The sequence below is a fragment of the Macadamia integrifolia genome, chromosome 3, assembly GCF_013358625.1.
Source record: "Macadamia integrifolia cultivar HAES 741 chromosome 3, SCU_Mint_v3, whole genome shotgun sequence".
In the NCBI taxonomy this organism is placed as follows: Eukaryota; Viridiplantae; Streptophyta; class Magnoliopsida; order Proteales; family Proteaceae; genus Macadamia; species Macadamia integrifolia.
In genome coordinates, this window is record NC_056559.1 from 6427084 (window position 1) to 6442354 (window position 15271).

Here is a 15271-nt window from a genome sequence, read left to right on the forward strand (position 1 = left end):
AAAAAAAAAAAAAAAAAAGAAGAGAGAAACCCCTTGTTTCTCCTGCTTTTCTTCTCTGCTACTCCCACAATCCCCCTTTCTTCTTTTTAAAAGTTATATAAACCAAAGTTCCAAGTACTTAAATGCAGTTAAGTCAACATATTTTTTGAAACCACATTAATCAAATTGAATTCATTTTACTTTCTGCATAGCAAAACAGAAGAGGCCAGACTTCTGAGTTTCATATCTACTAATACAGTCTGTCGAATGAATTGTCTGTTTCTTCGTTCAAGAATATCATCCATGAAGAGTTCCTTAAGAGACACCACAAAATTTTTACAAAATTTTACTGTCTTGTTTGCAGAATAATAACATAATGATCATGCCATCAGAGACAGTCACTTATTGTGGATGATATGTTAGCTTCAGTGTCTTGTTCACCTTAAGTAATTGAAATCTACTACCATTATACAAGCAGAAAAAGAGAGGGCAGTCGGGAGTTGTCTTTCTTTGACCGTGCTTCAGTAAATGACCAATGGCACCATTTAAGCATCCAAACCCATTTTGAGTAATCTTGTTTTTTTTTTTCCAAAATTTATTTGAATATTTGATTGATATAAAAAATATGAAAAAAAACATTGATATAATGCAACTTCACTAGTGGTTGGAGTGAGGGTGTTTTGCAGAAGACTCTTCTTCTACACTTCTTCACCTCGACTCTCCTTCAAGAGATAATGAGTAAGGTTGGAAAATGTTTCGTAAGGGATTTCAAAAAGGGAAATTTTCGGGTAAGAAGTAAGAGGGGTTTTCGGACAGAGTTCTTGGGGAGGGGGAAGGCTTGGTGGACGGAAATGAAACTTGGTAGGGAAATGGAATCTCGGGGGTAGGTTGGAAAATTCCCCTGCCCCTGTGATTTCGTTTCCCTCGCTACTACCAGGGTAGCAGAGGGTAGCAGCCAAATTTTCCGGTGGACAGAATAGGACGTAGATGGAAAAGACTTGGCGGAATGGAACAATTTTTTTTTTTTTTTCTTCCGGCACTTGAATCTCCCCCAGCAAGGAGATCTTCCGCTTACCCAAGTGGGAATAGAGGAAAGGAGGTCTTCCACATACATTCCCATTTCTGTTCAACAAAAAGATGAGGAGAGAGGAGAGAGGAGAGAGGAGAGAAAAAATTAAGAGAGTGGAGGAATGTAAACATGACGATGGGGAGGTGCTGAAGAGGAGAGAGGACTCACCGACGAGTAAAGTTGGGCCTGAATTTCAGTGTGAGTTTCAAACCTTAAATAGAATAATCTTCAGTTGCGTGAAAAGCAATCAAACAACAAAAAAATCCAGGTGACAATTCTTTTCTTTTTTATGTTCTAATCGTTCGAAACTCAGGACTAGCAATGGCACTACAGCAGATAAGAACGAAAGTCTGTCAATTAAGGAAACAGAAGAAGTTGCATGGCAGCTTCTCCAACCACTTCCAAGGAGAAGTTTTCATGGGCTCCCTCTCTCTCTCTCTCTCCCCCACTCAGCAATTTATATAGATATATCTCTACAACTCCAATGGAAGAGACTATCGATTTGGGACAGACTTGAAATTCCCGAGTTGGGATTTGAAACCATAACGGGCAGGAGTCTGCAAAACAGAGCAAAACAGAAAATGGCTGACGGAATCATCTTGGGTGCTGTGGCTGGAGAGTTGTTGCGTTCTATATTAGAAATGAAGGATAGGGTCGTGAATTTTGGGAAAGACTTTGAACGGCTTCAAAATACTCTCGAAGAATTGGTTCCTGTGTTTCAAGAGGGGAGGGAATTGATTTTAGAGCTATACAATCGTAGGCCGAAGGAGCTCGAGGAAATGATCGAGAAGTAGCAGAGAGGGAAAGAGCTCGTCCTTAATTGCTGCAATGTCCCTTCATGGAACATCTACCAGAAGAACAGTTATTCCAGTGAGATCATCAATTTGGATGAAGCTATTCTTAGGTTCTGTCAGCGGGAGTTGCAGGTCGAAATCTGGCATGAAAACAAACTGCTTCGGCACAATGTCCAACAATTGGTAAGGCAGGTGGATACACTGACTCAGCAACAGGGGCGGATTCTTAAGAAGGGTTTATTTGCTGTTCCTGAAGTCCCAGATCATGTTGTTGGATTCGGTATAGCTCTCAGAAAATTGAAGATTGAATTGTTCAAAGAAAATGCGACTGTTCTTGGACTATGTGCTCCTAGGGGATGTGGAAAGTCGACATTAGCTGCCATGCTCTGCCGAGATGAACAAGTTAGAGGTATGACATGAACTCCAGAAAGTTTTTTCCCTTCTTTCAGCTGCAAACTTTCAATTGGATCTAGAACTTTTATTCATACGCAAAAATGAAATGGGTGGAACGCTATCTAAAGAGGAAGAACAGCATTTCCTACTAACTTGGCACAAACTCTGTGCTTGTCATTTCTTACTTACAGCATTTCAACTTTCTTATACTCTGTTTGGTACAGGCATCTTCAAGGATAAAGTATTCTTTGTAACTGTCTCAAGGACACCCACCTTCGAGATCCTACAGAGACTACTTGAAGACATTGGTGGTGGGGTGCCTATGTCCGGCCTGAATGAAGAAAATGCAATTAAGCAATTTCAATACCTTCTGGAGGAGAGAAAGTCCTCTCTATTGTTGGTTCTAGATGATGTTTGGGAAGAATCAATTATTGAGACTTTTTCTCCAAAACAAAAGGATGTAAGTTGCTGGTTACATCAAGAGAAGCATTCAAAATATATAATTCTAGACATCATTCTAAGTATCTGTTGAAAACACTTGGTCACCAAGATTCCATGACTCTCTTTCCTGAAACTGCAGTGTCTCAAGATGGGGATGAAGACTATGAGCCAGATGAGGATATTCTAAATAAGGTGTTTTTTCTATCTTCCAACCAGTTGCTTGCATAATGTGCATCCTTGTTTAGTTTAATATCTCCATATACACAATGAATACATTTATAACTGCATAAAACCACAAAAGACCAAATTCAAAATCTACACTTGGCTTTCTGATGTTTCATACAGAAAACAAGCTAAGAGAATTTTCTGACATAAAAAGTAACTGATGTGAGGCAATCTATGAACCTAGCTTAGAAGATTAAAGAATAAAGGAACAGAGATAAAATAAAAATTCATGACAAACAGTTGTATGCTTTGATGATCAAATGAAAACCATCTGTTAACCATAAAGAAAAGATTTCCTTAAAAACTGAGAAGTTCTGATTACATGCATATTTATAAGTCTAGGCTAATTGGTTCACAGCTTATCATATGGAAGATGAAAGACAGCAAGGTCATCCATTTACACGTTTATAAGTCAAACACCCAAGAATCTGAAGAGCTACAGGTCAAACAAGTATACATCATTCAACCTTTTACATAGTATTCATGCATCTAAAATTTGTGCAATCATGCAAGTCTTTCTAAAATCAGTTGGATGTGAGTTTGAATCTATGTTTTACCATTGGGAACAAATGGGGCATGCAGAGCTGAAGACCTACTCACATAGGAAGAAGTCCAAGAGAGGAGGCCAAACCATGGCCTAATTTTTCGCCGATCTACTGCTTTCTATACTTGGTTTATTTTTCGGTTGTTTACTTTTCAATTTAAGTGACATTTATAATTAGTTAATTGATTTATTAGATATTTCCTTGGCTAGATAAGGGAGTTATGGGGTTTTCTATTCCAATTTAAACTTTGTTATTAGGCTTGGTCTAGGCTAGAATCGATTGGGGGTTTCCTAATCAAATTCTAACTCTGAAATTTATCATCAATAAAATTAACTCATGGGGCTCATTCTTAGCCCATGATTTTTAGAAAACAAATTATTGCAGCTTCTGGAATTGTGAAATCCCTGTTTTACCCTTTTCTCCATTAAAACTCTAATTCATACCTCAATCAACTTCTGATTTGCTGAACCTATTTATGTACTTTTTACATGTTGTTTTCATGTCTCAAACCAGTAACCTTTCTTCAACTTCTGAATTTCTAATTTCATTATTTGAATAACTGTTTTACCCCTATTCCCTTTGGTACGAACACTAGGATAGCCTAGTGGTGGTAGCTTCGGCTTGTGGAGCTAGCACCCAGGGGAGGAGGTCTTGGGATCGAACCCTGTCGTACGCATTGTGTGAGTGTATGTGTGTGTTTTTCTTATTTATTCTGTACCCACCCGTGGGTTTGCCCAGATGGTTAGGGCGAACTGGGGATTATGTGGATTAGGCGCACGGTCTCAGGTTCGATTCCCCATCTATGCATTTGCAATTTAAGTGGAGATCATGGCGGTGGATTGCTGTGCTAGTCTTCCCGAGGATTAGTCCAGGTGCGCGTAAGTTGGCCCGGACACCTTGGTTAACAAAAAAAAAAAAGGACTAAACCATATCTATTGATCCTACCAACTGATTTGTGTTACCCATTATCTCCCTAATCTGAACTGTTCTTCCATTGAAAGATCTTGTTATTCCATTACTCTTTTAAGTCTTCAAACCAGTACTACATTAAGATGTTTCAAGTTGGGATTCTGAAGATAAGTTAAAACACGGCATAAAAGGGATCTAGTTCAACTTTATCCTACACATCTCAGTGTCACTGCCACATCCAGATTAAGTAAAAAAGTGAGCATTTTAACTTGTTTCTTATGCTATCATTCTTTCAGTCCCTCCTGAACTGTGGCTAATTCTACTTGATGGTGTTAAACTACAGATAGTAAGATGCTGCGATGGTTTCCCACTCACTATAATGGTGATTGCCAAATCGCTGTCCCAGCAGCCCCTAGTGATATGGGAAAACATGGCTAAGAAACTGTCGAAAGGTGCCTGCATTCTTGATTTTGATGAAAAATTGCGGGAATAAAACAGTTCTAGAGTGTTTTGTGGACTTGGGTTCCTTTCCTTGAAGACAACAGGATCCCTGCCTCTGTTCTGATCAATATTTGGTGTTAGCTCTATGAACTAGAATATGACAGTGATGCCTTTGTCATTCTTCTCGAACTTGCCTCTCGAAATCTTGTTAATTTGGTTGGAAACAGGTATGTATGTTTCGTTTATCTTTCTAATTAGTAATTAAATTCCATTGCCTATATTTGTTGCTAATTGAAACTGATATTTTTCTGTGGCTAAGTTGATTATCAAGATATATGTTGTTTCCAATTTTCTGTTGATATTCTAATCATGTTCTCCACAGAAAGTTTTATTTAGGTAGACTAAGCAATTGACAAACTTAATAAAAAAGAAAACTACTATCTTAGCATGATCCTGCTATAGCTGAGGTCAGATTCAACCTTATGTTCTATTGATTGCTTAAATTTACATGGTAACTGCAGCAAAGATGCAATAAACACTCATGTTCCCCTTCAAAAGTACCACTGAATTGTATATCTGTGTTGACATTCTACAACTAATTAAATCTCAATCCCAATAAATGATCTGAACCTTATAAATGAGCAGTTGTATTTTGTTGGTGGTTTCCTAAATGTCTCACCGTTATATTACTCAAACAACGGATTGGACAATCTACCAGAGCTGGCAGCAGAGTGAAAGACTTAATATGGACAAAAGAGAAAAAGGCCTTCCTGAGAGCTGGAGGAAAAAAAAGAACCACTATCTCAATTCCCGTCTTGTTTCTCTCTGCACAGGTTTCCTCACATTCATCCTAAGAAATAAGATGAACTGTCGTGTTGAGTTTTTAGATTTCCTTTTTCTCTGCATCCTAAGTAATAAGATGAATCTTGCAGGTGAAATGTGTTCAGAAAGCTGGTATGACTTGCAACTTCCCGAAGTTGAGGTGTTGATTCTGAATTTCTCTGCAAGTAACTACACCTTACCCCCATTCATGGAAAAGATGAGGAAGCTAAAGTTTCTTATCGTTGTAAACCGTGGACGGACCCCTGCCAAACTAGACAATTTGATAACACTTGCTGAATTGGTTAATCTAAAGAGGATCAGGTTTGAGAATGTCTTGATACCTTCCCTTTAGAATTCACAACTCCATTGATGAATTTGCAGAAGATATCTTTAGTTATGTGTGATTTTGGCCAAGCTTTGATGAGATGCACCATGAACGTCTCTTGCATGTTGCCTAATCTTGTTGAGATCAACATCGATTACTGCCATGGTCTGGTGGAATTGCCTTCATGGATCTGTGATCTCATCAATTTACAGACACTCAGCATTACTAACTGTGATAACTTATCTGCACTGAGAGAATCGGATTAATAACAGATTTAGACTTGTTAAGGCTGCATGCATGTACTGGATTACATACCTTACCAGACTCGATAAAAAGACTCCAGAAACTGAGGTTCCTCGATATATCGGATTGTTGCAACTTAAAAATGCTGCCTGATGGGATGGGTGAGTTACATTGTTTGAAGAAGCTTGATATGAGGGGTTGCATAGAATTGAGTGAATTGCCACCTTCAGCCATGAATCTTATTCAATTGAAGGAAGTGATCTGTGATGATGAAGACACAGCTAGTCTTTGGGAACCTCTATCATCCAAACTAAAAATAAATTTGCTTAAAAAGGACAACAACTTGGATTGGCTAGGGGTTGATATTTGACAATTTGACTGAATCCTGGAGGGGGGCAAATGGAGGAGAAATGGTCAAAAGGAGAGCTTCAACCAATAAAAGGGTGTGAATATGGGCTTGCACCATCCTTTTCTGAATTTTTTTAGTTTTACTCTTTTGTACATTGCATTCTGTTCTTTACAGTAATTTTTGCCATATTATTTGTATACACCTACTTTTATTTCCAGCAGGAAAATAGAATCTGTGCATTGACTCTTTTTAGTTGTGAAAAGCTTCAGGTTTTGAGTTGAGTTCTGAAGTGCATTAGTATACACACTTGTGTACCTTCATGTTGTATGATTTTCTCTATTCGAGTAGTTCCAGGTTCAAATCCTGGGCAATTCATTATCATTTAGAAATTTTTAATCCAATTCTTATTCAATATTCCATTTTCAACTCCATTTATTTTCTTGGTATCATGAATATCACAACACCTAACCTCAAATTTCATATAGAAAAAGCAACTTATGCCCTTGTTGCTTCACACCTTCCTTCACTCTCCCCCACCCCCAAATTTTTTTTTTTTTTATTAGAAACCCCTTGTTTCTCCTGGAGCTTTTTTCACAACCCCCTCCCTTCTACTTTGATCCAATCAAGTCAGCATATTTCTGAAACCACATTAATCAAATGGAATTATTTTGCTGTCTGCATAGCAAAGTAGATGAGGGCAGACTATTGAATTTCATATCTACTAATATGCTCTATGAAATGGATTGTCCATTTAGTTCAGGAATATCCATAAAGAATTGCTTAACATGAAAAGAATAAATTTTGTTTAATGTATAATAGGTATTAAAGAAGAAGCATATTTATCTTTTGTCAACCTAAATTAGATGTGATAAATTCCTACATATAAAAAAAAAAAAAAAAAAAAAGTTGTAACCAAGTGGTGAACTAAGACATCGTACCATTCTTTTGATTGCCCCTTGTTTAAGTCTAAAAAGTTTACCAACTCTAAAATACATCATGATTTTTCATATCAGTTTTCTAGTATCGTGTACTCTATTGCACATAAGGCTTGCCAACTTGATATAGAGCCAATGGTGTAATGTTGAGTGTAATGGACCTCCACATAAGAGGGCATACATGAATCAAGCTTGTCTGATTTTCCTCGGGGTTTTCTTTTAGTTATTGAATTTGTTTCATTTTATGAAATTTTGGTTGAAATTTAATGATAATGTTTACATTTTATTTATTTATTTATTTTTTTTATCATTTTGAATTTTTTTTATATTTTTCACCAAAATGTGAAGTTTCAATCAAAATAGAAACCCACCTATATCTTAGCTAAGAGACTGGTTTTTAGGCCCAGGTTGCAATTTCAACCTCTGGTGATAAGTTTTTCTTGTGGCCAACTGCAAGTTTTGATTTTTCGGTCTCAATTGTATGAAGATCTCCATTCTTAAGCTCCCTTCTATCTTTCTATGATGCCAAGGATGAGATCAAAGGAAGCTAAGCAAGCAATCAATCAGGTAGTTTTAACATAGACTCATTATTTTATTTTTTTCTCCCTTTTGTTTTTTAAAGTCTTTTAAGACAGCCTATATCCGAATAGGAAAAAGTTTCCTTTGACCATGGTGAGGTTCATCGTGTGATCTGACAGTTAACCTCTCTCCACCCCTTGATTGGCCCTTATGGTGACCTTAGGGAAACTAAGTCCATCTTAGTATGATCAGGCAAAACAAGACTAACATACACATATTTTTATATGAATGAGGATATTTTTGAATGGCTTACTTGGAAGGTCTAAATATTGCTAGGTGGTAGATCGGATGTGATTAATTTTATGGTGAGGTAGACCCCAAGGTCCTTGCTTGCATGTCAAATTTTAAGCAAATGGAGTTCATCAAATGGCATAGAGCTTTATAATTTAAAAATACAAAAGAACAATGACGAATTTAAATCTAAAATTCAACACATGTTAAATGATCTAATCCAAATTATTTCTTATCATGAAATTATCAAAATCACCATATCACCTCCAGAATGAGACAACTTAAGTGGGCCTTCATATAGATCCTTCTTTCTGCCCTTCAATAATTTTTTTGCCTATATTTAATACATTTTTTCTCTAATAGATTATCAGTTTTGAGTTATGAAACAATATAGTCTTAAACATGTATGCTGCCATTGAGTGTTGAATTTCAAATACTCTTTAGTAACTTTCGATGAACCTTCCTACCGACCTTCCATCTCATTTACATGATTCTGTTTTTCAATATTTTTTTAATTTTCCTGTAGAAAAATATCGATTCGGACCAATGGATTGACAATGATATAAGGCAGCTTAATTAGGATTATGTGCCTTGATCTTGACCTATCAAATTCAAAGTCTTGTAGAGGTTTTTTTTTCTTTATTGAGAAAGATTTTATGAGCCAAGAGGAGATGGTATGCTAGTACCTTATCACTTCGTCCTCTTCTTCTTACATGAATGACATCGTTGTCCTCTTATATATATATATATGAATATATTTTTTTATGTTGATCGTTTTTTATATTATATAGTGTGTTTCGATCAAATGTTTACTTGTTGGCAAGGAGTGTGAGCAGCCGGCAGACTCACACAAGTAAGTGAAGAACCCTAATAGGGCCTTTTTGAACCGTGGTAGACAGAGGACAATAGGGAAAGGAAACTGAGGGGAGGTGGGTTTATTTTCTTTTCTTCAAATTATACTTTCTTTGTCTCAAGAATTTTAACATCCTTCTTCAAATGAGCATCATTACTTGGAAATAGCATCTTCTGTGAAATAGGGGTAAGGCTGTGTACACTTGTCCCTCCCAAACCCTATCATAGTAAGACTTGTGCACTGAGTTGCTCTTTTTTAATAACGTCAATTTTTATTTGATTGGATGTAAAAAGATGAAAGGCAATATAATATATTTAAAAAAGAAAGAACGGTTACATAAGAAATAATAAAAACATTTTGGGATAGTTGTTGAAAAGTGAACCAAATTCTACATTGTCATACTTTCTTTCAATAATTTAACTAAAAAGTGAATTAAAATTATAATAACTGTATATGGGAAAATGATACTTGCAAGGTTGCATGGTAGCTACACCTACAACCCAGGACAAAGGAGGGGCTAAATGACCTGTTCTCGCCCCCGTTGATGCCATTGTCTTCTCACTTATTGGCCCCACATAGGGGTGTCAATTCCAAGCCTAAATTGATAGGTCTGATCGAGCCTGGCACGTTTGTGGATTGACGATCGGCTCAATTAATAAATGTGTTGGGCTTGAGCTGACATGTTTATAAACAAGTAGTACACGGTACAACCATCCAGCCCGATGGGCGCTCAATCGGCCTGACACATTTATAAGCCCGACATGAACTGACTCCTTTAAGCTCGACCTAGCCAAAGCCCTTTAATACTATTTGAAATTCCCATTTTGCCAGCAATAAAATTGAAGAGTAAAAGCAAGAGTCCAAGTGGGTTTATTCCAATTTTCAATATGAACAAGTGATTGATAAATGAATAAGGGTCTTTAACAATACAAAATTAAATTTAAAAATGAAATTTAAGTAATCGTGGTGGTGAATTAATGGTGGGTTCGCAAGATATGCTTGAGGTAAAATTGTGCTTCAAGTGGAATAAACTTATTAGCTTGAATGCTTCGACTATTACATCAACGTTGGGAAGGCCCGTTTAGATCTCGCTTAATGTGCGCTGCCCGACTAAGGCCCATTTATGGCAACCCGATTCGATTATAAATCTTACCATGTTCGCCTAGCTAAACCTGTTTAGTTAAATAGACTTTTACAATGCAGTTCTAGAATTTGACCGAGCCCAATTAGGCCCAACCGAGATCGACCATTCCAACTGGTTGACACCTGTGGCCACGTTGGCGTAGGGCCATGCAATTAGAAGACGACGTTCTTCTTCTCTTGTATTTGTTAAGTTTCTGAAAATTCATAGATTGTTTTTTTATTTTGAGAGAAAAATATCCTGCTGAAACGCAACCCTAAAACGATGTAGAAGACAATGGAAAAACAAGAACAAACAATGCACATAGATTTATGAGGTACGGCAAGATTGCCTATGTCCTCGGTGAGATCAGATCATTTTTCATTATCAATGGAGAATAATGTTACAACGTTTGTTCTCACACATCTCAGTATTTCTTGCATTACAGAAAAAGCAACCATCGCTACAAATATATATTGTAAAATCCTAATTCGAAAAGTATAAACTGCCCTCAGGTAAAAACAAGACATCGTATACCAACAACGGTACCGTCATCTTGCCTATCAAGATGTCTACACTAATACTTTCTGAATTAAACTGTGACAAAATACAAGATATCGTCCACTAACATATCCCACATTGATAATGTGGTAATTCTTTTTCACTTCCCCTCACATTTTGACCATGTGAGACCTACAATGAGGCTCACTGCCTCCCTCCCTTTGTTCACCATCACGTGGGCCTCCTAAAGATGAAATTGTCCTTTCAAAAATTTATGATGCGTGTAACATGAGAGATTCCCTTTACTTTGCACATGCGGATATTTATCTGTCTCACATTCTGACAAAGTCGTTTCAAAAATTTATGATGAAATTTGTTCTAATATGTTATGATTGAGAGTGTTAAACATCAAGTCGTTGTAGTATAGTGGTAAGTATTCCCGCCTGTCACGCGGGTGACCCGGGTTCGATCCCCGGCAACGGCGTTGTAACGCTAAAATTTTTTTACCGGATTTTACTTTTTTTCTCTTGGTAACGTGATGGACTCTCCAACGATCAGTGGGGCCCACACATTGTAGATTTTTGAAGCAACGGGACGGAGGAGTCTCCACTAGCAAAGACTTCACCATAAAATAGCGTAATCGTTGACGACCGAAATGACCATTTTACCCTCTTCGTCTCCACGAGACGGAGACCGCAGCCTTTCCCCCCGCCTATATCTCTACTATACCCACTACCAGTTTAGTTTACTCTAAAACCAAAGCATTAAGCTTAAGCTTAAGCTTCCCCTCCATCTTCCCGGCTGTCGGCGATGGCCGTAACGGACTTTTTCGCCGGAGAGATCGCAACGGAGCTTCTGAAACAACTGATAATCATCTGCAAAAGATGTTCTTTCTGCAAGAGTAGCGCAGAAAACCTGAGGAAGGACATCGAAGAACTGGTACCGATTATCCGAGAGATCAAGTACTCTGGAGTGGAATTGCCCCAGGTACGGCAGTCTCAACTGGACCAATTCAGTGAGTTTCTTCGTCAGGGATTGGAGCTCACAACCAAAGTCGCAGCGTCTAGCCGATGGAACGTGTACAAGAACCTGCAGATGGCGAGGAAGATGGAGAAGCTCGAGAAGAACGTTTCTAGGTTTTTGAACGGTCCAATGCAGGCACATATATTGGCTGATGTGCAACATACTAGGTTCGAATCGGCTGAGAGGTTTGATCGCCTTGAGAGGCGGCTTGAGGATCTCAGGTTGGGAATGAGCGAGGATGAGTGGTTGAAGGAAGAGGTGAAGTGGGTTGGGAAGGAGGAGGAGATATTTGGGTTACCTGGTGTAGACTTGGGGATTGGAATGGATATGGGGAAGAAGAAGGTGAAGGATATGATTATCGGTAATGAGGATTTGAGGGTCGTTGGGATTTGTGGGATTGGCGGAAGCGGTAAGACCACTTTGGCCAGAGAAATTTGTGGAGACAACCAAGTTCGAAGTAAGTCTTGTTTTTTTGGATTCTGATTCTGCTTCTGTTCATTTATTTAGGTACTGGGTCTGTTATCAATCGTTTAGTTTTAGTATGGATCTGTTTAATTAGCTTTGTTCTTATTTTCGTTCTAGAATTTGTGTATGAGGAGCTCAAATTCCACAACTCTTGTATTTGAATTGACTCTGTTGATCGTCTTCTCCAGGTTACTTCAAGGACAGGGTATTTTTCGAAACAGTTTCTCAATCTCCAAATGTAGAGCAGTTAAAGGTAAAGCTGTGGAAACAGATCACAGGCAACCAAATCTATGGCTCCAATGTCACAATCCCACAGTTGGAGCTTCAATTCAACTGGAGGTTCAGTGGAAAGGCCCTGGTGGTTCTGGATGATGTGTGGTCACTCGATGTACTCCAACAACTGATTTTCAAAATACCCGGGTGCAAAACCATCGTTGTTTCAAGATTCAAATACCCAAATACAGTGATTGACAGCACTTACGAACTAGAATTGCTCAGAGAAGATGAAGCCATGTCCCTTTTCTGTTACTCTGCTTTCAGACAGAAGACGATTCCTCATACTGCTGACAAGAAAATGGTAGATCAGGTAATCATTGAAATGCACCAATCACTTCTTCCTTTCTTTTTCTGTTTTGAAGGTAATGAGAAGTATGAAATTCTTCGTTTTATCATCCAGAAAATCTGTTCTTCAATACTTATAGCTGAGATTGAATTTTACAGATTGTGGAGGAGTGCGGACGGCTCCCATTGGCTCTAAAAGTTATAGGAGCTTCATTAAGGGACCAGCCTCAATTGTTTTGGACAAGTGCCAAGAACAGGCTATCACGAGGTGAACCCTTATGCGAGTCTCATGAGATTAATTTGCTTAAGCGGATGGCAATTACAGTCGAGTACTTACCAGAAAAAGTCAAGGAATGTTTCCTGGACTTGGGTTCCTTCCCAGAGGATAAGAAGATTCCTCTTGATGTCCTCATAAATATGTGGGTTGAGATTCATGATCTTGATGAAGAAGAAGCTTTTGCTATAGTCATTGAGCTTTCAAATAAAAATCTCCTCACTTTAGTAAAAGATGCAAGGTATGTAAATCTGTGTTTCATTGTAAATCTAATAGAGAAATGAAGTTAACCTCCACCATCCTTTTTAATTGGTTTTGTGACAAATTGTGTGTTGTATGTGTTGTTTGTTACTGGGTAACAGAGCTGGAGATATATGTAGCAGTTACCATGAGATATCTGTTACCCAGCATGATGTATTGAGAGACTTGGCCCTTCATTGTAGCAATTATGGGAGCTTAAATAGGCGAAGGCGACTAGTCATGCCAAGAAGAGAGGACAGACTTCCAAAGGAATGGGAGAGGAATATGTACCAACCATTTGATGCTCAACTTGTTTCGGTTCATACAGGTATTGCCATCTCATTTCCTGCATTTCAATTTACAATGGAGCCCAATTTTTATTAGGATAAGTAAGCGAAGGAAAAGATAAATTGCTTGAACTTGTTTCTACAATATAGGTGAGATGAGGAAATCAGATTGGTTCCAGATGGACTTCCCAAAGGCAGAAGTTCTCATTCTGAATTTCTCCTCAAATGAGTACTTCTTACCCCCATTCATAGACAGGATGCCAAATCTCAGGGCTCTGATATTGATTAATTATGGTACTATGAACACAGTTCTGAACAACTTATCAGTGTTTGTCTCTATGGAGAACTTGAGGAGCCTCTGGTTGGAAAAAATTACTGTTCCTCCTCTACTCAAGACAAATTTTCCACTTCGCAACGTGCGCAAAGTCTCTGTGATTCTCTGCAAGGTTAATGATGGGTTCAATGGATCTGCAACAGACCTTCCGCACGTATTCCCCCAGCTCTCTGAGCTCACAATGGACCATTGTGTTGATCTAACTGAGTTGCCTTCAAGCCTTTGCAAAGTTCATTCTCTGAAAAGTCTGAGTATCACTAACTGCCATGGACTGCTGGAGTTGCCTGCAGAGCTGGGGATGCTGAATTCCTTACAAGTTCTGAGGCTTTACGCATGCCCCGCCCTGAAGAAGCTTCCTGCAGGTGTCTGGGAGCTAGAAAGGTTAAAGTATCTTGACATCGCCCAGTGTGTGAAACTCAAAGGCCTCCCTGATGGCATTGGAAGGTTGACCCGGTTGGAGAAGATTGACATGAGGGAATGCTTGCAGATTAGGACACTGCCTAAGTCTCTGGTATCGTTGCGGTCTCTGCATCATGTAATCTGCGATGAGGAGTTAGCTTGGTTGTGGAAAGAGATGAAAGATATGCCAGATGTTCACGTTCAGGTACCGAAGGAATGCTATAACCTAGACTGGCTTGCTGAGTAAGGTCGATTAGTTTCATTGCTGGTAGTGATTAATGCTGTGAATATTCCTTAATAAGAGAAATGAAAGGGGTTGCTGCTGCCTCTTTCCTTCGATTTGGATCATCTCCCATGCAGGTTCAGTACACATCTGACGGCTGGGAACACTCGGAAATATACCCCAGCAATTCAGCATGTATCCCAAGAAATTCTGAGCCGTCGGATGTGCGTTGGCTCTCTCCGCAGGAAAGGATCTGAATCCATTTCCTTCACTTTTTCTCTAGTTTCAGTGTGCTATTTGGGAGCTGTAAAACCAAACATATTTAGTGTAATATTTATTTTGTATGATATTGGCTTCTTTTTTTTTGGGTTTTGGGTATGGCATGACTAATCCCGTGGGTTCAATATGAACCCACAATTTTATGGACTAAGTCATACTGGGATTGAATGAGAATCATTCAATTTTTACCAAAAGCAATGAAGAACACTAAACACCCGAATCTGGATCAGGTTCACGTACGAAAACAATATCGTACATCCCTAGCCCTTGGATTTGGAATCTATTAAATGGAGAGAGAAAAAGTGGATTTCAAATCCACGGACAAGAGATGTACGAGATTGTTCTCGTATATGAATCTAATTCAGTCTCCAAAACACCTCAGGTGAGTGACCCCAATGAAATAAGAGGAGTCAAACTTAGAATCACACTCTT

At 38.5% G+C, this 15271-nt stretch overlaps 2 protein-coding genes and 1 non-coding gene across 3 annotated transcripts in view; all 3 read left to right on the top strand.

Moving 5' to 3' along the window:
* LOC122072963 (probable disease resistance protein At5g66900) overlaps nt 1-5974 on the top strand; it is a 10157-nt gene extending 4183 nt beyond the window's left edge. Inside the window, exons 4-5 of the mRNA XM_042637409.1 lie at nt 4995-5629; nt 5729-5974. Coding sequence (XP_042493343.1) covers nt 4995-5054 — 60 coding nt within the window. The 3' untranslated portion in view covers nt 5055-5629; nt 5729-5974. The remainder of the gene's footprint in view (nt 1-4994; nt 5630-5728) is intronic.
* A 5192-nt stretch (nt 5975-11166) lies between these two features.
* On the top strand, nt 11167-11238 carry TRNAD-GUC. The gene has a single exon. It is a non-coding gene; the product is annotated as a tRNA-Asp (tRNA).
* Nucleotides 11239-11448: 210 nt separating this feature from the next.
* Nucleotides 11449-14907, top strand: LOC122072962 (putative disease resistance protein At5g47280). The gene is made up of 5 exons (XM_042637408.1): nt 11449-12234; nt 12431-12828; nt 12963-13318; nt 13440-13645; nt 13755-14907. Exons 1-5 carry the CDS (start codon nt 11565-11567, stop codon nt 14582-14584), a joined length of 2460 nt encoding a protein of 819 aa, XP_042493342.1. The 5' UTR covers nt 11449-11564; the 3' UTR covers nt 14585-14907.
* The last annotated feature ends 364 nt before the right edge of the window (nt 14908-15271 follow it).